This window comes from Halichoerus grypus, chromosome 5 (assembly GCF_964656455.1).
Source record: "Halichoerus grypus chromosome 5, mHalGry1.hap1.1, whole genome shotgun sequence".
In the NCBI taxonomy this organism is placed as follows: Eukaryota; Metazoa; Chordata; class Mammalia; order Carnivora; family Phocidae; genus Halichoerus; species Halichoerus grypus.
The window spans coordinates 147,231,340-147,255,120 of NC_135716.1; the positions used below are offsets into that span (position 1 = coordinate 147,231,340).

General features: G+C 38.9%; 1 protein-coding gene across 5 annotated transcripts in view; it reads right to left on the reverse strand.

The window, feature by feature from the left end:
- Positions 1 to 23,499, reverse strand: part of OSBPL9 (oxysterol binding protein like 9) — a 179,338-nt gene extending 155,839 nt beyond the window's left edge. For 3 of the 5 annotated variants that reach the window (XM_078073161.1, XM_036108393.2, XM_036108391.2), the window contains exon 1: positions 23,335 to 23,482. In XM_078073161.1, the coding sequence (XP_077929287.1) occupies positions 23,335 to 23,445 (111 nt within the window). In that variant the 5' untranslated portion in view covers positions 23,446 to 23,482. Of the gene's footprint in view, positions 1 to 23,334 lie in introns of all 5 variants that reach the window. The other 2 variants (XM_036108397.2, XM_036108396.2) reach the window with 1 other exon arrangement.
- Between the last annotated feature and the right edge of the window lie 282 nt (positions 23,500 to 23,781).

Consider the following 23,781-nt stretch of genomic DNA (forward strand, 5'->3'; position numbering starts at 1 on the left):
TAAAACTAAAGTAAAAAGGAAACTCCTTGAAAACATTCTTTTCAAGTGCACATGCAACATTCTCCAGGATAGACCACATGTTAGGCCATAAAACAAGCCTCAATAAATTTGAAAGGATGGGAACAATACAAAGTATGTTCCTAATTTTTTTTTTTTTTTTTTTTTTTTAAGATTTTATTTAGTTATTTGACAGAGAGACACACAGTGAGAGAGAAGGAACTCAAGGGGGGGGGGTGGAGCGGGAGAGGGAGAAGCAGGCTTCCCGCTGAGCAGCGTGCCCGATGCAGGGCTCAATCCCAGGACCCTGGGATCATGACCTGAGCCAAAGGCAGATGCTTAACGACTGAGCCACCCAGGCGCCCCCAAAGTATGTTCTTTAACCCTGATGTGTTAAAAGCACAGCTCAATAACAAAAAGAAATTTGGGAAATTCAAAATATGTGGAAATTAAATGACATACTCCTAAATAACCAATGGCTCAAAGAAAAAAAATCAGAAAGGAAATTAGAAAATATTTGCAATGTGAAAATGAAAACAACACACCAAAACTTTCAGGAGATAGTGAAAGCAATTCTTAGAAATTTATAATTGTAAAAGCCTACATTAAAAAAAAGATCTGAAATCAATAACCTAACTTTATACCTTAAGTAACTACATAATGTAGGGCAACTAAACCTAAAGCAAGCAAAAGAAAGGAAGCAATAAAGATTATAAAATAATAAGCAAAAATAAATGAAATTAGAAAATAGAAAAATCAATGAAATCAAACCTTGGTTCCTTGAAAAAGATCAACAAAATGGACAAAACTTTAGCTTTACTAACCAAGGAAAAAAGAGGACTCAAATTACTAAAATCAGGAATAAAAGAAGAGACATTAGTAACAACCTTACAGAAACAAAAAGGATTCTAAGGTAACATGATGAACAACAAATTAAATAATCTAGATGAAATAGACAAATTCAAGAACAAACTGTCACAACTAAAGAAGACTAAAAAATCTGAATAGGCCTACAAGTAAAGAGACTGATTTAGTGATCAAAAAACTTCTCACAAAGAAAAGCCTAGGCCCAGATGGCTTCACTGATAAATTCTATCAAATGTTTAAAGAATTAACAACAACCTTTCCTACTCTTCCAAAATTTCAAAAGAAGGAACACTTCCCAACTTTTTCTATGAAGCAAGTATTATTCTGGAACCAAAACCAGACAAAAATATCACAAGAGAACACCAACATCTACTGTAAATAAAGATGAAAAAAATCCTTGACAAAATACTAGCAAACCAAATCCAGCAACATGTAAAAAGGATTACACAGCTTAACTATTTATGCTCTAAATTTGTGTGTCCCCCCTCCCCAGCCTTCAAATTCATATGTTGAAATCCTAACCCTCAAGATGATGGTATCAGGAGGTGAAGCCTTTAGAATAGACCTCATGAATGGGATTAGTGCCCTTATTTAAAAAAAAAAAAAAAAAAAAAAAAAAGCCTAAGAGAGCTCCCTTGCCCCTTCCACCATATGAGGTTACAGTGAAAAAGATGGTCATCTAAGAAGGTCCTCACCAGACACTGAATCTACCAGTGCCTTGATCTTGGACTTCCTAGCCTCTAAAACTGTGAGAAATAATTTCTGTTGTTTATAATCTACCCAGTCCATGGTATTTTTGTTATAGCAACCCAAACATACTGAGACAATGACCAAGTGGGATTTATTCCAAGAATGCAAGGTTGGGTCAACATATGAAAATCAATCAATATAATATACCATATTAATAAAATAAGGAACAAAAATCACATGATCATCTCAAAAACAGGAAAAGCACTTGACAAAATCCAACATTCTTTCATGATAAAAGCACTCAAGGACTAGAAGGTAACTATTCTATTTCATAGAAGGACATCTATGAAAACCCACAGCTAATATCATACTTACTGGTAACAGACTAAAAGCTTTACACCTAACAGCAGGAACAAGGCAAGGATGTCCTCTCTCATCACTTCTACTCAACATTATACTGGAGGTTCTAACTGGGAAAATTAGATAAGAAAAAGAAATAAAAGACATCCAGATTGGAAAGGAAGAAATAGAATTATTTGAAGATGACAGAACCTATATATAAAAAATCTTAAGGAATCCACCAAAACCCTATTAGAGGTAATAAATGAGTTCAGCAACTTTTCAGACCACAAGACCAATATATAAAAAATCAATTGTGTTTCCTTTCTTTTTTCTAAGATTTATTTATTTATTTGAGAAAGAGAGAAACAGAGAGACAGAGAGAGAGCAAGGGTGGAGGGGCAGAGGGAGAGGAATCTTAAGCAGACTGTGGGCTGAGCACAGAACCCAATGCACGACTCAGTCCCACAATCTGAGAGATCACAACCTGAAGTGAAACCAAGAGTCAGATGCTCAACCGACTACGCCACCTAGATGCCCCAAAAATCAATTGAGTTTCTATACTCTTGGAACAAAAAAATCTAAAAATGAAATGAAAAAACAATTCCATTTATAATATCAAAAAGAATTTAAATACTTAGTAATAAATTTAATTTTCAGAAGTACAAGGCTTGTACAATGAAAATTGCAAAGCAATGTTGGAAGAAATCAAAGACCTAAATAAATGGAAAGACATCTCATGTTCATGAAGTGGAAGACTTAATATTGTTACAATGGCAATATTCCCCAAATTGACTTACAGATTTCATATAATCCCTATCAAAATCCCAACTGTTTTTTTTTGCAGAAATTGACAAGCTGATCCCAGAATAGCCAAAACAATCTTCAGTAAAACAACAACAAAGTTGGAGGACTCACACTTCCCAGTATCAGAACAATAAAAAGCTACAGTAACAAAGACAGTAATTAGAACAATGAAATAGAATTGAAAGTCTAGAAATAAACTCATACAGCTATGGTCAATTGATTTTTGACAAGGATGCCAAGACCATCCAATGGGGGAAAGAATAATCTTTCTAACAAAGAGTACTAAGACAACTGGATATACCCCTATGCAAAAGAATAAAGTTGGACCCCTACCCTTACCATATAAAACCATTAAATTATTAATAATAAGCTAAAACTATGGGGGGCACCTGGGTGGCTCAGTCATTAAGCATCTGCCTTCGGCTCAGGTCATGATCCCGCGGTCCTGGGATCGAGCCCCGCATCGCGCTCCCTGCTCGGCGGGAAGCCTGCTTCTCTCTCTCCCACTCCCCCTGCTTGTGTTCCCTCTCTCGGTATCTCTCTCTCTCTCTGTCAAATAAATAAAATCTTTAAAAAAAAAAAAAAAAAATAAGCTAAAACTATGAACTCTTAGAAGAAAACACAGGTACAATTCCTTGTGACTGTGGATTATGCAATGGTTTCTTAGGACACCAAAAGCACAAGCAACAAAAGAAAAATAAACTGAACATCAAACTTAAAACATTTATGCTTTTCAAAGGACACTATCAAGAAAGTAAAAAAAACAAACCACAAAATGGAAGAACATATTTACAAATCCTACATCTGGTAAGGGACTAGTATCCAGAATATATGAAGAACTCTTATAATTCGACAATAAAGACAACTCAACTTAAAAATGAGTAAAGGAGGGGTGTCTTGGTTAAGGCAGTCCAGGTCATGATCCCAGGGTTCTGGGATCGAGCCCCACATGGGGCTCCTTGCTCAGCAGGGAGCCTGCTTCTCCCCTGCCTGCCGTTTCCCCCTGCTTGTGTTTGTTCTCTCTCTCTTTCTCTCGCTCTGTGTCAAATAAATAAAATCTTAAAAAAAAAAAAAAGAGTAAAGGATTTGAATAGATATTTCTCCTAAGAAAACCAAATTAACAAGATAATTTCAGCCAGTGATAAATGTTAAGAAAATAAAGCTGAGGGGCGCCTGGGTGGCTCAGTCAGTTAAGCGTCTGCCTTCGGCTCAGGTCATGATCTCAGGGTCCTGGGATCGAGCCCCACATCGGGCTCCCTGCTCTGCGGGAGGCCTGCTTCTCCCTCTCCCACTCCCCATGCTTGTGTTCCCTCTCTCGCTGTGTCTCTCTCTGTCAAATAAATAAATAAAATCTTTAAAAAAAAAAGAAAAAAAAGAAAAAGAAAATAAAGCTGAGTGATGATCAGAAAGTTGCTGTGGAAAGAGGGGTTCTACTTTAACGTAGATGGTTTGGGAAGACTCTTAGAGGAGTTGATATCTGCACTGAGATTTGAATGAGAAAAGCCTCTAAAGTAAAGAACCTGGGGGGAAAGTTTCAGGCAAAAGGAATAGTAGGAAATGATTCATTAGTAAGCTTGTTCTCCCATTCATTCTCAGCAAGGGCTATTTCAAATATTCTCCATTCTCCCACCACGCATACTCCCTCAGCACATTTCCACTCGGCTTTCTCACAGGCATTTCAAACTCAACATGTCTGTAACCAACTCATGATTTTCTCTCTCAAATCCTATCTTTCATCCATCCAAAGTACCCCCCATTTCTGTCTCCTAAAAATCCCTCAAATCCTTCCATTTAACTTCATCTCCACTGTAACCACTCTAATCAAGACCTCCATAATCCATCCCCTATGCTGCATCACCTTCTAACTTCTATCTACTCCTCTCCTCTAATCCTCCTCCATATAGGAGCCAGAAGTATCTTTTCAAAACATAAACCTGAGCAGGTCACTACCTTGATTAAAAACAAAACAAGCAAAAAAAAAAAAGATTTCAAGGCTCTACATTGCTCTTAGGATAAAATCCAAATTTCTTGGGCGCCTGGGTGGCTCAGTCGTTAAGCATCTGCCTTCGGCTCAGGTCATGATCCCAGGGTCCTGGGATCGAGTCCCACATCGGGCTCCCTGCTCTGCGGGAAGCCTGCTTCTCCCTCTCCCACTCCCCCTGCTTGTGTTTCTGCTCTCGCTATGTCTCTCTCTGTCAAGAAAATAAATAAAATCTTTAAAAAATAAAATAAAATAAAGCAAAGAATGCCTCCCTAAACCTGTTAAAGACACTTAAATTCTTATTTGAATGTTAATTTTACTTTGCTTGAAATAAACTAAATCTGTATTAAAAAGATCAAGTAAGAGTCTCATCTGACATGCTCTGAATCTCTCACAGCTACAAGTGAGGTCTCCTTCTGAACTTTTTAACACATAGCACCCCGTCTTACCTTCCTTAAAGCACATATTACTTCTATCTTGTATGAAAATAATTATGTACATGCCTCATTGCTTTTCTTAGAGGGCAGGGTTTCTGATTCATCCTCTGCCCTCCCCCACCCAACACCCCTGCTATAGCTTTGCAGAGAATAAACATTTAATACATTATGGTAGAGTACTTGTGAACATATGTCAAAATGGTCTCTCTCCTTTTAGCATAAATGTAAACATTGCCTCAGTATTAAGTCATATGTTACTTTATTCCCAACAGCATATTAGGTTGCACTCATAGTCTGTGTTGCACCTTGGGCCATTTAATCCTGGAACACAGGTGGTCAACCTGCTAGGCAAAACTCATCTATAAAGATAGAAATCACAAGAGGCTGACTCCAAGGCATGAAATGGACAGGAATGAGACAGGAAGGAATTCTGCAGGATGACAGATATGCTCTATATTTTGGGATACTGATAAAAAGGGTATAAACAAATGTCAAAACTCACCTAACTGTACACTTGAAATCTGTGGGGTTTTTTACTGGATGTAATTATATCTCAATAAAAGTAAATAAATAAGTAGTACTTGCCAGAATTCCATACAGATAACACTGCTTACAACAGCAATTACAAAATAGAAAATGACAGCAGTAACACCCATTCCTGTAGTCTCCTTTCTATTTGGAGAGCACAAAATCCTTAAACCATTCTGATAGTATTTAATGTACCAGAGAGCCTTCACCAGCTAAGGTCTTCTGGACACTCAAGACCAAAATGACATCATGCTACTGGAAATCTACACCAATAAAAACTTTGAGGAGCCACAGGCCCACAACAGTGGAAGAATTTCCCCTCATTCATACCTCAAGTTATCAGAGATAACGCCCTCATCTCCCACCCATCCCCCACTATAGAAGACCTCATGTCCCGCAAAAGATTTAGTTTCTATTTATACTACAGATAAAGCCTTAGGAAAGTATATTGAATCAGTACACAAGGCAACAGTAATATTAGGGGTCTAAGATCCTGGGAAGACAGCTGCCTTCCTTTAAAGAAAAGACATTCATCAGAACTCAAATATATACAAGATCATCTTTAAGAGCCTGGAGGTCATTATACCAATTATGACTAATTATACTAAGTATCAGAAAGTATTAATAGTAACAAAACTAGAGTAAGATGGCCAGAGCAAGAACCAGAAGGCCAGAAGAAAAGTTTTTCTGACCGAAAGATCAGACCTTTTCAGTTCTCATAATATGTGTGTCTCTAATATGCAGATACTGCATAATGATGTCAGCGTCAGATGCCATTAAGTATCTGTAACACGTAACTCCCTTCGGTCTGCTTCTGCTTAGAAATCTGGCATCCCATATAGCTTGCGTTCAGAGACTATATGCACTAATGTACTAATCAGAAAGCCTAAGTATGCATACAAATCTCAAGAGTTCTATTTCTTGTTATGAATTAATAAACTGGAATACTAGTTTTATAATAGTAAATACAATGGCCATGAATTTCTTCCACAGTTACTATAAATCTGGTTAAGTCCTCCTTCAAAGATTTTCTGAGTCAACAAAGGCTGAGTGTCACATCAGCAATCCTTCTCAATTCAGTAGTATAAACGTCACCCTATAAAGACTTGCAGCAGTGCTTCTGAGGCTGTACCCCTGCCTTCCAAACTACCTCTAGCATGTAAACCCTAGGTCACTAGATCACAAATACAGGTCCACATCCCTTATCTGAGACCTTTGGTTCATATGGTTTGAAATTCACAATTTTAGAAAAATAATATATAGTACATAAACCGTGTCATACCTGCACTGGGGTCTAGGGTATCAAGTATTTAATTAATTTCACAATCAAGCATATTAGTATTTCTCTAGTACAACATATATTTACACTAACTATGATAAAGTCCATAAACAGCCACACAGTTCAAAACAGGCTTTACTTCCAAATAAGAATATAATAAAGTTAGGGGAAAAACCTTTGGAATTCAGAGATTAAGGGATTTCAAGATTATAGGTAAAGGGGTGGGTGTGTGTGTGTGTGTGTGTGTGTGTGTGTGTGTGTGTAAGTAGATTCCATGCCCAGTGTGGAGCCCAGTGCAGAGGTTGAACTCACAACCCCAAGATCAAGTCCTGAGCCAAGATCAAGAGTCTGACGCTTAACCGACTGAGCCACCCAGGCACCCCTGTGGGCTATTTTGTTCTAGTGACCTATTACATTGTAAAGTCTCAGGTCTTTCATTATTTCTTAAAAAAGATAATTTTATCTTCAAGTCAGAATTTCAAGCCAACCGATCAGTGGAGAGAACCACTTTCACAGCGTTTAATTAAGCACAGCTAATGACAATTTAAAGTTTTCACATCCTTTCTAAAGTTAAACATTAAGTACTAAATAGTAGCCTAAATTGTGCAAATTACTTAAAGGATGTTAATATATATTGACCTCAATGTAAATTTTCCATTTTTGCTGTGCTTCTCAAATATAGCTAGAATACTAAATAATGATTAATGTTATTTCACAAAAAATGACTGAAGGAAATGATGGAAGAATGCATGTTAAACTCCAGGTGGTTTGTGTTGTTGTATTAGTACTTCTCTGTGCGGTGATAATCCATTATTATCTTTCAACTTCACTTCTCTAACAAAAATTGCCCAGGGATTCTTTTCCTTATTTGGAAAAGACTAAGTCAGGGCCCAAAGTAATAAGGTCATGAAAAGACAAACAGTAAAAAGAACATTATGAAAATTTAAAGATGGGAAATTTTGTATAGCACACAAAATAATTTAGTTAGCATGAACAATAGTCAGAACCACAGTATTTTGGATTCTGAGTCCTAATTCTCTAATTCTAAGACTCATCCTTGGCCTCAATTTAGAATGGGGACATGCTCCAAAAGAAAAAATTTTTTGTGAAGAAGCTGGTAAAAATGGTTCCCAGGAATTCAAGAGCTATGGCTAAGGGCCTAAGAAATGCTCAAGTTCTTGAGAAGTTAATGATCTACTATAAACTTACTTTACTTTCACAATGAGGGGGGAAAACTTTTTTTAAAAAAGCAATTTGAAGGGGCGCCTGGGTGGCTCAGTCGTTAAGCGTCTGCCTTCGGCTCAGGTCATGATCCCAGAGTCCTGGGATCAAGCCCGGCATCAGGCTCCCTGCCACGGGAAACCTGCTTCTCCCTCTCCCACTCCCCCTGCTGTGTTCCCTCTCTCACTGTCTCTCTCTCTCTCTCTGTCAAATAAATAAATAAAATCTTTAAAAAAAAAAAAAAGGGGGGCAATTTAAAAGCTCTCATTTTTTGGTCAGGTCTAATTTTACTTCGGGTTTCTTAAAAAGGAAAAAAAAAAAGTTCAAGAAGGAAGAAGAGTGAATATGCAAGCACAAAATGGTGGATTAGTCAAGCAGGGTGTCACCTATCAGAAATTTACACTTACTCCTCTTCAGGGTGACTACAGTATCAAAGTAGAATTACCCTCAAGAATTTGCCACTACCTTTCTACTCTCATGTCTTGTGAATATAAAATACTCATCACTCAACAAATTCTAAAGCTTAGTATCTGCTCCTACACTCTTCTCCCCATCTAGTAGGCTTTCAGTGAGCTGTAATAGGAAGAGAGTCTTTTGTTTATTCTTGGCATTTCAATAGGGATGATCTAAGTCCCTATCTTATATCTTAGATGTAAAAAGATTCAGTACTTTTTAATGATTAATCAATGCAGTTAGCATTTTAGAAGGATCTTTGCAGAAAGTTTATTTCATTGTGATAATGATGTAAGTTATTATCTGTCAATAGACTAGTGATAACTTGGGTTTATGACCATTTTAAAATATTACTGCTGGGGCAACTGGGTGGCGTAGTCAGGTAAGCATCTGACTCTTGGTTTCGGCTCAGATCCTAATCTCAGGGTCGTGAGATCGTGCACATGTCAAGAGTCTGCTTGAGATTCTTCCTCTCCTTTTGCCCCTCCTACTCTTGTCTCTCTCTCAAATAAATAAATCTTAAAAAAAAAAATTACTGCTAGTGTAATTCAATATCTGACAGAAAGAACATTCTATTTGGAGAAAACTTGATCACACACATAGAAACTATCATGTTATTTTTTAAGTCTCAATTTCTTCACGTGTATAAGAAATATCAACTACTTCATACTACTGTTCATTCCATATTTACTGAACACTCACTAAATGCCAGCCACTGCTCGAGAGGCTAGAGATAAAATAATGAAGTTTCTGTTCTCACGGAGTTTATATTCCAGAGGAGAGAAACAGACAACAAACAAGAAAAAATAAATTCAGCAGCTAACAATAAACACCATGAAAAAATAAAACAAGATCATTGTGATAGTGACTGACAGTGAGGTCTACTTTAGATGTTATGGAAAGGCTTCTCTGAGCAGTGACATCTGAATGAAGACCTGTATAACAAGAAGGAATCAGCCATGCCACAGACCAGGAGTAATAACAGTCTGAGAAGCCAGAAAACTATGCAAAGGCCCTGAGGCAGGAACAAGTCTGAGGTGCTCTAGGAATAGAAAAAAAATCTAGAGTGGATAGAGAGTGGTAAGCAGAGGGAGCAGTACTATAGCAAAATAAGTGGAGGCAGACAACCAAGCACATATAAGTCATAATAAAGAGTTTGGATGTTTTCCTAAAGTCACTAGAGAATTTTAAGCAGGGAAGTAACATGAGCTTTTGTTTTTCTTTTTTTTTTTTTAAGATCACTTGGGCTGCTGACAGAAAATGCATTTTAGAGAGCAAAAATGGAAACAGAACAGTTATGAGGTTTTTGCAACAGGTCAAGTGAGACATGATAGTGGTTTATGTGCTACTATGGCAGCAAGAAAAAATGGGAGAGGGGCACCTGGGTGGCTCAGTAGTCAAGCATCTGCCTTCAGCTCAGGTCATGATCCCACGGTCCTGGGACTGAGCCTCACGTCAGGCTCCCTGCTCCGCGGGAAGCCTGCTTCTCCCTCTCCCACTCCCCCTGCTTGTGTTCCCTCTCTCCGTGTCTCTCTCTGTCAAAATAAATAAAAAAAATCTTTAAAAAAGAAAAAATGGGAGATGTTGAGAGGCTTAATGAGGTGATATATTTGACAATATTAGAAAATACCTAAAACAATAGATTAACATCTAGTAGAGGCTTGTGCCAGATTGTATTTTCCAACAATGGCCTACAATACTATGTCTCATCCCACAAGCTCTTTTTTAAGATTTTTTTAAATTTATGGGCGCCTGGGTGGCTCAGTTGGTTAAGCGACTGCCTTCGGCTCAGGTCATGATCCTGCAGTCCCAGGATCGAGTCCCGTGTCGGGCTCCCTGCTCAGCGGGGAGCCTGCTTCTCCCTCTGACCCTCCACCCTCTCATGCTCTATCTCATTCTCTCTCTCAAATAAATAAATAAAATCTTTTAAAAAAAAGATTTTTTTAAATTTATTTATTTGACAGAGACACAGTGAGAGAGGGAACACAAGCAGGGGGAGTGGGAGAGGGAGAAGCAGGCTCCCGGCCGAGCAGGGAGCCCGATGCGGGGCTCGATCCCGGGACCCTGGGATCATGACCTGAGCCGAAGGCAGACGCTTAACGACTAAGCCACCCAGGTGCCCCATCCCACAAGATCTTCTAAAATTTTGCCACTCCCTCATTAAAAAGTGGAGCCTTTTACCTGTGGGTGGTCTTCATAAACTGTCTTAACTAAGTAAACTGAGTATTAACCAACTGAGTAGAACTATAATAATGCCGATTATTGTACCTTCTCCAGCATCACAAACAGCATAGGAATCTTAATCTCCCAAAGCCAGATAACTGAGATCTCACTAAGTAAGGATGAAGGAGAAATGATATCCTTTGTTCAATTTGCTACTTGAAGAAATGCAACACTATATTATATGGAAAATTTTTAATAAAATGTTATTAAGTTGTAGAATATCATGCAGAAGATGATCTAGTTATATAAAATATACATACATGTATATTTAAGCATAAACAGTTTTTAGGAAAACGATTCTCCAAAACACAGACAGGAATTTCAGATGGGACTTTTCTTCCATCTACTGTATGTGCTTTTCAGTACTGTTTCAATTTCTTAAACTTAACGGGCGCCTGGGTGGCTCAGTTGGTTAAGCAACTGCCTTCGGCTCAGGTCATGATCCTGGAGTCCCGGGATCGAGTCCCGCATCGGACTCCCTGCTCAGCGGGGAGTCTGCTTCTCCCTCTGATCCTCCCCCTCTCATGCTCTCTGTCTCCCATTCTCTCTCTCAGATAAATAAATAAAAAATCTTTAAAAAAAAAAAAATTAAAAAAAAAAAAAATTAAGGGTGTCATCTCTTCAAGAACAATAAAACCATTGTTTTAAAGCTTTAAAAAAAAAGGAATCAATGTCACCAAGTTCTGCAGAGACGGTGCTTTAAAATTAAGTGTGAAAAAGGAAAAAGTACCCATCGGGTTTAGCAACAAAGCTATCATTAGAGACCTTTGCTAGGATTTTCAGTAAAATCTGGAGGTAAAGACTGCTGCAGAGTCTATGTAAGATGGATGGTTACAAACAGTGTAGAAAACTCTTTCCACAGGTTTAAGAAGAGAGGTCAGGATGGTATTTCCGGGGAGACACAGAATAAGTGACACATTTTTCGACTTGGGAGAAATATGACCATGTTAATTTGTTAATGAAAAAGTCAGTAGGTCCTAAAATTCATATGGAAATTCCAAGGACCCAAAATAACCAAAACAATCTTAAAAAAAAAAGACTGAAAGACATACTTCCCAATTTCAAAACTGATTACAAAGCTATAATAATTAAAAGAGTGTGACACTGACATAAGGAGAGAAATAAACCTTCATATTTATGGTCAACTGATTTTCAACAAGGTCCCAAGATAAAGAATAGTCTTTTCAATATATGGTGCTAGAATAATTGGATAGCTACATATGAAAGAATAAAAAATCAGAATATATAATTTAAGAGAAAGAATGTGACCCTTAGCTCACACCATATACAAAAATTAATTCAAAATGAATCAAAGACCTAAACATAAGAGCTTAAACTTTAAACTCTTAGAAGAAAGCAGGTATAAAACTTCGTGACCTTAAATAAAGCAATGGTTTGTCATCAAAAGCACAAGCAACAAAAGATAAGGTTAAATTAGACGTAATCAAATTTGAAAATTTTGTGCTTCAAAGAACACCATCAAGAAAGTAAAAAGACAGGGTGGCTCAGTTGGTTAAGCGGCTGCCTTGAGCTCAGTCAAGCCCCACATTGGGCTCTCTACTCAGCAGGGAGTCTGCTTCTCCCTCTGCCTCTCCCACCTGCTCATGCTCTCTCTCTCTCACTCTCTCTCAAATAAATAAAATCTTAAAAAGAAAAAAAGAAAGTAAAAAGACAACCCACAGAAAGAAAGTATTTGCAAATCATTTATCTAATAAGGGACTTATATCTAGAATATATAAAAAAGTCTTACAACTCAAAAGAAAAAAAAAACCACAATTTAAAAATTAGCAAAGGATCTGGGAGCACCTGAGTGGCTCAGCTGGTTAAGCATCCAACTCTTGATTTTCGCTGAAGTCATAATCTCAGGGTCATGAGATCGAGCCCCACCTCTGGCTCCGTGCTGGGTGTAGAGCCTACTTAAAATTCTCTCTTCCTCTCCCTCTGCCCCTTGCCCCCACCCCCTTGCTCTCTCTCGCTCTCTCTCAAAAAACAAAAATAAAAATAAAAAAATAAAAATTAGCAAAGGATCTGAATAGATATTTCTCTAGAAAAGATACAAATGGCCAATAATCATATGAAAAGATGTTCAACATCAGCAGCCATCATGGAAACACAAATCAAAACCGTAATAACATACTACTTCACACCCACTTAGGATGGCTATAATCAAAATAACAGATAATAACAATATTGGCAAGGATACAGAGAAACTGGAACCCCTTATACCTCTGGCGGGAATGTAAAATGGTGCTGCTGCTTTGGAAAACAGTCTGACAATTCCTCAAAAGGTTAAACAGAGAGTCACCATATGACCCAGCAATACCACTCCTATGTATACCTTAGAGACATGAAAACATACGTCCACACCAAAACTTATGTACACAAATGTTCATAGTAGCATTAGTCACAATACCTAAAAAAAAGGAAACAACTCAAATGTCTGCTAACTGATGAATGGATAAATACAAATGTAATACTCATACAACAGAATATTCAGAAGTAAAAAGTACTGATATGTGCTATAATATGGATGAACCTTGAAAACATTATGCTAAAAGAAGCCATATTACAATCATTTAAAGAATACTTTTATAATATGATTCTACTTATACGAAATGTACAAAATAGGCAAATCTGTAGAGACCAAAAGTAGATTAGTCGTTGCCTAGGCTGGGGGTGAAACACTGGTAATAATATAATGGAAACAGTGTTTCGTTTGGGGGTGATGAAAGTTTTCTAAAATTGTGGAGATGGTTACACAATTCTGTGAGTATACTAAAAACCATTTAATTGTATCCTTCAAATAGATGATATGTGAATTATTACCTGAATAAAACTGTTAAACACACACAAAAAAAGAAAAAAAAGCAACCCAAAGATTTCCTAAAAATTTCCACATGAAATTGTCATAACAAAGATGTTTAGTTGTTGTATTGCAAAATTAATACTCTTAAAATAAACCACAAAAGTCCATACATAGAAAGGAAGTTTAAGACACATGAGAGAAAAGGGAGTAGAGAAAGCGGAAAAGGAGGCATGCCTGGGTGGCTCAGTTGTTAAGCATCTGACTCAGGCTCAGGTTATGATCCCAGGGTCCTGGGATCCAGTCCCTGCATCAGGCTCCCTGCTCAGCGGGGAGTCTGCTTCTCCCTCTCCCACTCCCCCTGCTTGTGTTCCTGCTCTCACTCTCTCTCTGTGTCAAATAAATAAATAAAATCTTAAAAAAAAAAAAAAAAGGCAGAAGAGGAGAAAACCTATAGACTTGGGGTCCTTGAAAATTTGTGAGCAGATAGAATCCAGAATACCCAAGGATTACCTCTTCCACTCTGATGGGGAAGGATACAGGTAGGGTTAGCAGGAAAGTAGGTATACTAGTAAGTGTGGGTACAAGATGTTAAGAGTGTTCCCAATAGGGGCGCCTGGGTGGCTCAGTCGTTAAGCGTCTGCCTTCGGCTCAGGTCATGATCCCTGGGTCCTGGGATGGAACCCTGCATCAGGCTCCCTGCTCAGCAGGAAGCCTGCTTCTCCCTCTCCCACTCCCCCTGCTTGTGTTCCCTCTCTGGCTGTGTCTCTCTGTCAAATAAATAAAATCTTTTAAAAAAAAAAAAAAAAAAGAGAGAGAGAAAAAGAAAAGAGTGTTCCCACTAAATGTACTCCATTGTCTCTGGGAAGCATGGCACCTTCTCTGAATGATGGAGGAAAGAGAAGGGTTGAGAGAACGTAGAGACCGTTGTCAAAGCAACAAAGCAAATATTCACCCAATATTTTATCTACCCATCTATGCTATAACAGTAAGGCTAAAATACAAGAAATGAAATAAGTAGACAATCTTAGCATGAAGGCCTAATGTGAACAAACTCCAGGAAATAGAAAATCGACTTTCATAATAATCTTAACATTGTCACGTGAATGGGAAAAAATTAATTATGAATACCTCAAAACACTTCCTTTGAATATAATTCCATTTGTATGATTTCATGTACCTTGTAAACTTAACTTTTGCAAAAAAAGTAAAGTCCTTTTTTTTAAGGAACTAGTCCAAGAGAATCCTTCATGATAAAATGAGAAGGAAAATAAATGATTGGGGGGCGCCTGGGTGACTCAGTCGTTAAGTGGCTGCCTTCGGCTCAGGTCATGGTCCCAGGGTCCTGGGATCAAGTCCCGCGTCGGGCTCCCTGCTCAGCGGGAAGCCTGCTTCTCCCTCTCCCACTCCCCCTGCTTGTGTTCCGTCTCTCGCTATGTCTCTCTCTGTCAAATAAATAAATAAAATCTTTAAAAATAAAAAATAAAAATAAATGATTGGGCAGGCCATTTGTCTGTCTTTCTATAAGCAATAAAAGGAATAAATCCTTAATCTAAATCACTTGAGCATTGTCCTGGCTTTGATTGGAATTACGTAAGTATTTGAAAATCTGATCCTATGACAATTGCCACATATAGGAGTGGCATATTTAAGAACAATCTATTTTCCATCCTTCCACAAATTATTACCATTAACAAAAACTGCTTGTAACAGAAGCAAGAGCTGACTGCTTGTCTGATACAACACACTAAGCAAAAGATCTCACACAGTTCTACAGGCTCTGGATAATTAAACAAAAGCCGCTGCTGTTGATATAAGCTCAATCATGTTTTACATAAACCATGGAAATGTACATATTTGTTATTAGCATATTCTGCAAAACTTACAAGGCTGTGTAAAACATAATTCCAAACAGCTTTCTGAATCTCATCTCTAAACGAAGTTTTAAGGGCGTTGGACATTCTATTCACTACAAGAACAATGTGCCACACTGTAGGACTTGAAAATCATAATGCTCAGTACTGTCATTGAGGAGTTTACAAACTTGTTGTACAGATCAAGAATGTACTATAGATATGGCTAGTTAATGATAACAAATATAAAATGATTAAGTTCCCAAAGAATTATATGAGCAAGTTTCAAGGGTATTGAAATGGAAAAATCAAGGCTGACCAGAGTATTCAAGAAAGCAAACAATACAAAATTTCCATATACTTCTTCCCACTGATAATACTTACCATTTTAGAAGCTTCCTTTGTTTTCTTTTCAGGACATTTAGATTAGATACAATTTTTCTTTTGTTCCTTTTACAATTCAAAAGTGACTTTATTAGTTTTGGACTTCTAATATATACCATTTAAGCTTAATAAAAACTGTCAAGAACGGTTTATTTAGAAAAGTATAAATTCATTTTTTTTTTTTAAAGATTTTATTTATTTATTTGACACAGAGAGAGAAAGCACAAGTAGGCAGAGCAGCAGGCAGAGAGAAAGAGAAGCAGGCTCTCCACCGAGCAGGGAGCCGGATGCGGGGCTCGATCCCAGGACCCGGGGATCATGACCTGAGCCGAAGGCAGCCGCCCAACCGACTGAGCCACCCAGGCGCCCCTATAAATTCACTTTTAACTGTTTGATGGGAGTGGTGCTGAGATCTTTCTAGGAGAATCTGAAACTACCTCTTTTACATCTTTGCAAGAAAAATACATATACTTATGCTCTTCAAAAATTTTGATCATCTTCCAAACATTTCTAAGGACAGCCAAATAACACTTAAATGTGTTTCAACTACCAGTGGTTTTTTGTTGTTGTTGTTGTTGTTTTAATTTTTGATTTATTTATTTGAGAGGGAGAGAGAGAGAGAGCAAGGGAGAGTACAAGAGCAGCGGGAGGGAGAAGCAGACTCCCCGCTGAGCAGGGAGCCCAAAGCAGGGCTGGATTCCAGATTCCAGGACACTGATCATGACCTGAGCCTAAGGCAGACGCTTAACAGACTGAGCCACCCGGGGTAGCCCCCAACTACCAGTAGTTCTGAAATGCAAAATCTCTTCCAGGCAGCATGTAATAGGGAAGAACATATGATTTTTCTAATGATTCTTTTTACAAAAAATACCTTGAGTGGCCCTGGTAACTTATTAATTCACTGTTTCTAACTTTCTCTCCAAAATGTTACAAAAACAATATAAAGAGAGTTAAATATTTTGGAGTAATGATGAAACAAATCATATTTTATAATCTCAACTAGTTCCTCAAACAACCTGATTAACCTTTAATGTATCCCTAGCCATTCCTTTTTTCCAGGTCCCAAGGCCATTGATCTAAATCTTTTACTACACTCCTTAAGTACTAACTCTACCCTCATTTTTAACATGGATCTTGATTCCTGTCCCTACAACATTTAAGCAAAATCCTACCTTAGAAGCCCTACCCCTTAATTTCATATCCCTCTCTGCCTCTTTCACAATAAAACATCTTGAGCAATCTACACTCACTTTTTCTACTTCTTACACCTTAGTCTTTAAACCACTCCAATCTGCCTTTCTTCCACCCCTACCACCCCATAGAAACTGATCTCACTAAGGGCATCAATGATCTCCAAACTGATCAATCCAGTAGATCCTTTTAGTCTTCATCTATTCAGTCCTCCCAACAGTATTCAGGCCAACTCACTATTCCCACCCTGACTGCCACATTCTTCTGGTTTCTCTCTTGTATCTCTGGCTGTCCCTTGTCACTCTCCTGTGCAGGCTTTTTTCTCTGTCAATCCCCTGAATATGACTGTGGTTTAAAAATCTGTCCACAGGGGCGCCTGGGTGGCTCAGTCGTTAAGCATCTGCCTTTAGCTCAGGTCATGATCCCAGGGTCCTGGGATCGAGCCCCGCATCAGGCTCCCTGCTCCACGGGAAGCCTGCTTCTCCCTCTCCCACTCCCCCTGCTTGTGTTCCCTCTCTCGCTGTGTCTTTCTTTGTCAAATAAATAAATAAAATCTTTTAAAAAAAATAAAAAAATAAAAAACAAAATCTGTCCACAAATTCTTTGACACTCCTTTCAAAAGGTAGGGCCTAATTCCCCTTCCAATGCCTGAAATTCCCATTCCCATCTGCATGAGCTAAACTGTATGGTGCATTTCTAATGAACAGAATAAGGCAGAAGTGATGTTCTCAGACTAAGTCATAAAAGGCACTGCGGCTACCTCCTCGCTTTCACTTTGATCACTCCCCCTCTGGGTGAAGCCATAAAGCCTATCATAATGACACCAGTCTAGCCCAATGAAGAGGCTAGCTGGTGAGGAACTGAGGCCACATTCCAACAGCCAGCAAGGAACTGACGCCTTGTGCCAACTGCTGTGTGAGTGAGTCATCCTGGAAGCAGATCCTCCAACTCCAGTCAAGTCTTTCACAGGACTGCAACCCTAGCCAATGTCTTGACTGCAACTTCTTGAGACCCTGAGCCAGAACCACCCAGCTAAGTCACTCCCAAAGTTCTGAACCACAGAAACTCTAATGTTTGTTGTTTTAAATTGCTAAGTACTGGGGGTAATTGATTACAAAGCAATAACTAATCCAAAGATGTTTCTGAGCATCCTAATTATTCTCTCTCAATTCTCCATATATAAAACTAATATGTATCTGTAACCAGATTTTTTCCTGAATTCCAGACTATAGGACATCTTTATATCAATTTCAATATGCCCCAAAGCAACCTCTCCCCCAACCTGCTCTTCCTATCTTCCCTATCATCATTCCCCATGTAAAACCAAAAACCTGCATTTCATTAGACAACTCCTCCTCCTTTCACTCATATCCAATCACTAAGTCCTGTCAATATGACCTGATTATTTCTCTGTAATGACAGTCTTCTTTAAAGGATACAAATTTTACCTGTATCTCCTGATCAATTTTAAAATCATAGAGACAACCAGACATTATGTGCCACCTGATGTAATGTTTCACCTATGAAGAATTCTTGCCCAAAAGAAAAAAAAAAAAACTGAATTTGATTAAGTTTCTAGCTCTAATTATCAGTTTATACAGTTCCTATATTGTAGGAAATACAAACAACAAAGGAACATGTTTAAACATACCACAAGAATGCCGCCAGCAAAATCCAGAATGTAGAAAATCCCACAGAATAAATGATCTGGTTTCTTCAACAAACAAGAAAAAAGAAAGAAATGGAATTGGAATCCTGACTCAAACCAACTGGTGAGGGAGAAATGTTTGAGACAAGGAAACTGAACACTGACTAGATATTTTATATTAGTAAATCAGTAATACTTAGTTGTAATAATGGTATTGTGATAACATTTTTTTAAAAGAGAGAGACCTTAACTTTTAGTAATACATCTAAAATATTCACAAATGAAAGGATATAGTATCTGGGATCTGCTTTAAAATGAACCAATGGGGAAGGAAGGAGTTGGTGGAAGTATTAACAAAACAAGATTGGCCATATGTTGATAACTGTACAAGCTGGATGACAGGAATTCATTTTATTATCCTCTTCTATATGTTTGAAATTCTCTATAATCAAAATTTTTCTATAACAAAGAGTACTTACAATACTTAATGATTTTCACTGCCCTGGGGGAAAAATTCAAATTCCTTAGCATAGTTTACCAAGAAAGTCTTTCATTATCTGGCCCCTACCCACCTCTTCAGCTCATCTCATGTCCATCTCACAGCCCAAACTCCAGGACTGTCTAACTCCTTACTCTTGTCTCCTCCGAAAACATTTATTTCCTCTATCTCAAGCAGTTATCTCTCTCTGCTCACATAGCTAACCTCTATTCATCATTCAGGTCATAGCAAACCTGTTTCTTCTAGGCAACATTTCCTGACCTTCCAAGACTGAGTCTTGGACCTCCCTACATACCCCCCAAGCATCCTATGCTTCCCTGATCACGTTTCTTGCTTGCTGTATCCCCCAGTAGACTCTAGGTATCATGAAAGCATGGATTATTTCCATTTTATTGCCATTTTAATGCCTCCTTCTGGCACTGCACCTGGCACACAGTAGGTTCTCAGTAAACATTTGATAAACTTACAAAAGGCATGATCTTTACTAACTTTCTAACCTTCCAACTCCCCATATCTATAACTCCCTCAATTTTCCTTCCTTTCTCACCTTCCTTTGTGATCATGATTCACATAAATGGTTGGCTGTTCACAATGTTCCCAAATTTATACCTTAGCCCTCCCTAGGTATCTAATAAACTTACTTATATGCTATAATCTAACAGATCTTCATTTCCAGGCCTAACCTATGGCTCCCAATGCCTTCTGGACTCAATATCCTGCTATCTCCCATATACATTTTTACACTAGAGCTGCTCAGAAATCCTCAGTATCTTCTTTTTATTATTATTATTATGTTATGTTAATCACCATACATCATGAGTTTTTGATGTAGTGTTCCATGATTCATTGTTTGCGTATAACACCCAGTGCTCCATGCAGTACGTGCCCTCTTTAATACCCATCACCAGGCTAGCCCATCCCCCCACCCCCCAGAAATCCTTAGTATCTTCTTAATGCACTTTTATGTTCTCAAGTTTCCCATTTTGTGCATATTTCCTATTGCCTGAAATGCCCTTTTTCTCTTCTTCCTTTATCCTATAAATCTCAGCTCAAATGTCTCCCTCGCCTTTTCCAGGCAATGTTCCCACAGCACTCTATTCTTATTTCTATTGTAGAATTTATCATATTGTTTTGAAATTTATCATATTGTTTTGAAATTATGTTTAGGTGTCCGCTGCTAGACTGTGAGTTCCTAGGTAGAAGGGACTCTCCTTCATTCTGTACCACCACCATATATAATACAATGCCAGTTACAAAGTCGGCCCCAAATAAATGCTTGCTGAATGAACTACGTTATATTGTTTCTAATACTTAAGAGACTGGACTAGAGCTGAAAAGACTGTCTCAATCTACTTTCCTAAAAGAGACAGTTTCTCTCTTCATGTATTGGGCAGAACAATACTATTATGAAGCTCTTTTTCAAAAACTGAAAATTCACAGAGTATGAAAATAAAAGATAAAGTAAAAAGACATTCATTCCCAGAGAACAGGTCTAGGTCTGGGCCCAGGCCCAGAGAAAAAGATCCAGGCTGAGATGACATTTAGGTGAATCTATTCAGTTCACGGCAATCCCAGTGATTCTAACCCAACTCTGAGATTATCCCAATATCAATTTTCAGTACAGGTGAACTCTAAAGCAAGGCCAATCAACTTTAGTTCAGGGTTTTCATGGCCACCCTGGAATAGATCTCCAACCACAGAGCCAGACCAGAGCCTAAGTGATTTTGGAAACAAGGGACAGAGTGACTTGCTATTTATTACTCTGCTAAAAGGTTAATGTAACTAATTCAGATACTCTTTCTGGAAGATGTAGCTCCAAGTTATTAGCCCCACGCAAATCGCTAAACTGTACCTTCTAAGCCTTCTGAATCCTAATGTCCTAAAACAATGTCTAAGTATACAGAAGCCCTTGCCAATGTTCAACGTGTCTCCTACTTTAAGTGTATACCTATCCTCTTTTCATCTTTGCTGGACCTCCTCTAATTTGGGATTAGGTATCATTTTATTTCACAAGATCATTTTACTTTATAATATTTCCCTGCTGTTTCTCTACAAGCAAATGCTTTAATACCAAAGAACTAGAAAAGGAGAAAAAAAAAAAAAAAGGACTTCTAAAGAGCCATTAGTGAGAAATATGATACCTCCTTCAGCTGGCAACAATGATGTTTTATAGAGTCTGGTCTCAGAAGGCAGAAATTAGGTACTGGGGGAAGGGGAGGACGAAGTATATGAAAAACCTATATTTAGTTAGTAAGGAAAGGAGAGATTTATCAAGGTATTCAAAAACTAAAAGGGCAAGGAGGCAAAAAAAGGATACACTAAGGAAAAAAAAACCATACAGGAAAAAGGAGCTGGGCTGGGCTAGGAGCTCCTAAGAACCCCAGCTTGGGGCCTCTCCGGTATGGCCCTAGATTTAGACCAATACAAATGTGGGATTTGTAGAGTTAACTTAATTCCATAGTGCTACTTACTGAAATTACTCTACCTTGAATAGGCTGGAAAGGGTCCATTGGAATTTCTGATTATCACATCTAATGAAACCCAACATTACTCTTTATCTGAGCCATGGGATTTCATAATTCCAGAGTTCTGAGGATATAATGTTCAGTTTCATCTCTTTCATGGCTACCTAAAGATAATCTTGAACGATGGGTTTAAATCTCATTCAGGTTTGGTTTTTTTCTCCCTTTAAAAATTATGTAGAGAAAGGACGTTGATAGTTAAAGGATGCTCAAAGTTACATTTTTTTACTCCTGCAGACTAGCCTTTAGTAACTCACAGCTTGCACTTAACTTCTCTCCCCTGCAGATAAGTGCAGTGAAAATAGAAAGCCAGCAATCTGGAATCCTGATTACACCACTTACTGCTAGCTTTGTGATCTTGAGCAAATTACTTAAAAGCCTGGAGCCTCTATAAAATGAGAATAATACCTACCTTGCATAGTTACTGTGAGTGAAATGAATTAAGGGAACCACTAAACTAGAATATAAGCTCCAGAGAAAAAGAATGGTGAATACCTTGATCTCTGTTGATTCTTGCTCACAAGCACACACCTAGCCCAAAGCAATAATAATTAACATACAGCGCGAGTTCAATAAATGGTTTTCAAATGAACGAATAAATACTAGTGCTCCCACTTCTCTCAACATTAACCCTTCTTCTATAATGATTTTTTTCTTCTTTTATAATTTTCTGAAGGCTTCAGGGAATTCTGTTTTGTCCTTTTAAGTGGTTTCTTCCCTCTAGTTGGCTATTATTAACTATACACTATTCAGAGACAGTACTTTTGTAAGTAATTTCTCTAATACCACCCACCTTCTATTTCTAATGCGGTAGGTGTGGAACGGATAATCAGAACATAAGATTCATGGCAACTCGTGCACTTGCCCACGGCCACTGGTTCGCGTTTAATGACAGTGAAGCCCTAAACTCAGCCCTCCCCAGAATACAACTTTCAGGAGACGCCGCACTATCCGTTCCGTCTTCGCTAACGAGAAACGCCTGGGTGGGAAATCCTTGGCTTCAAAAGTTAAGGCGTCGGTTACGCTCGCCTCTCACAGAATACAGGAGTGCGTCCCATGAAAGAAACACTCAGTTTGGGCAGACAGCGGGGATTTCGGACTCCTTCGTGTGGCCCGAGAGCCAGACACCTCAGGACCTGGCCAAGCTTGTGTGACCACTGCTTGGAGAAAACAGCGCCCTTTAATCCCTGGAGGGAAGCTAAGGGGCGCGGCAGTCTACAGGGTCGGAGGGGGGGCCAATGTCAAGTTCATGACAATGTGGGGAAACCACACGCACTGCGTAACCTGCCCTTTTAAATCATGGCTACGACCACCCTCACCCGCCTACACCCGCGCTGGATCCCACCACAGCTTAATACCGGACCCTAAAAAAGGAACGCGGCTCGCCCCTAACCCATAAATCAGACAGCCACTGCCTGGTTATTGGCTGCGCCACCATCTCCTTCACCCTCATTGGCTATCCGGGACGTAAAACCTCCCCTCACGAGGGAACCCTCTCGTACGGCGGCACCCCCAGCTTAGCAACCTCTACCCGGCTACCAAAAAGCCCGCTCCCCCCCCCCAGGGACAGCGACCCCCGAGGCGCTCGGAGCTTTGCCCCACGAGGTCTCACCGTGTAATAGGAAAGCAGCCCTGCATTGTAGTCCAGCACAAACCAACGGTACTGCCAGCCCTTCATCACGTTAGTCCATTTACTCAGCGGCCCTTCCATGATAGACGCCATCTTGGGAGCCGCCAATGACAACAAACGACCTGACGTCACTCGCCTATAAGGCATTCACTGTGTGGGGGCGGGGCCGCCACGGGAAGGGGCGGGACCAGGCGGGGCCGGGGCGGGGCCAGCTGCTGCTGCTCCTCGTAAACTCAACCACCCATGCCCCCAGCTATCAACCTCAAACAAGCTTTCATGGGGCGTGTATTGTGTGCAGAACTGGGTGCCAGGGATGTGAGGAATGCAAGCATGAATACCGCTAAGATTATTTATTAACATAAATAATTTTATTACCCATGATGATACCTTACAGGTCCCAAAGATTTCACATCTGATATTCATTTATGC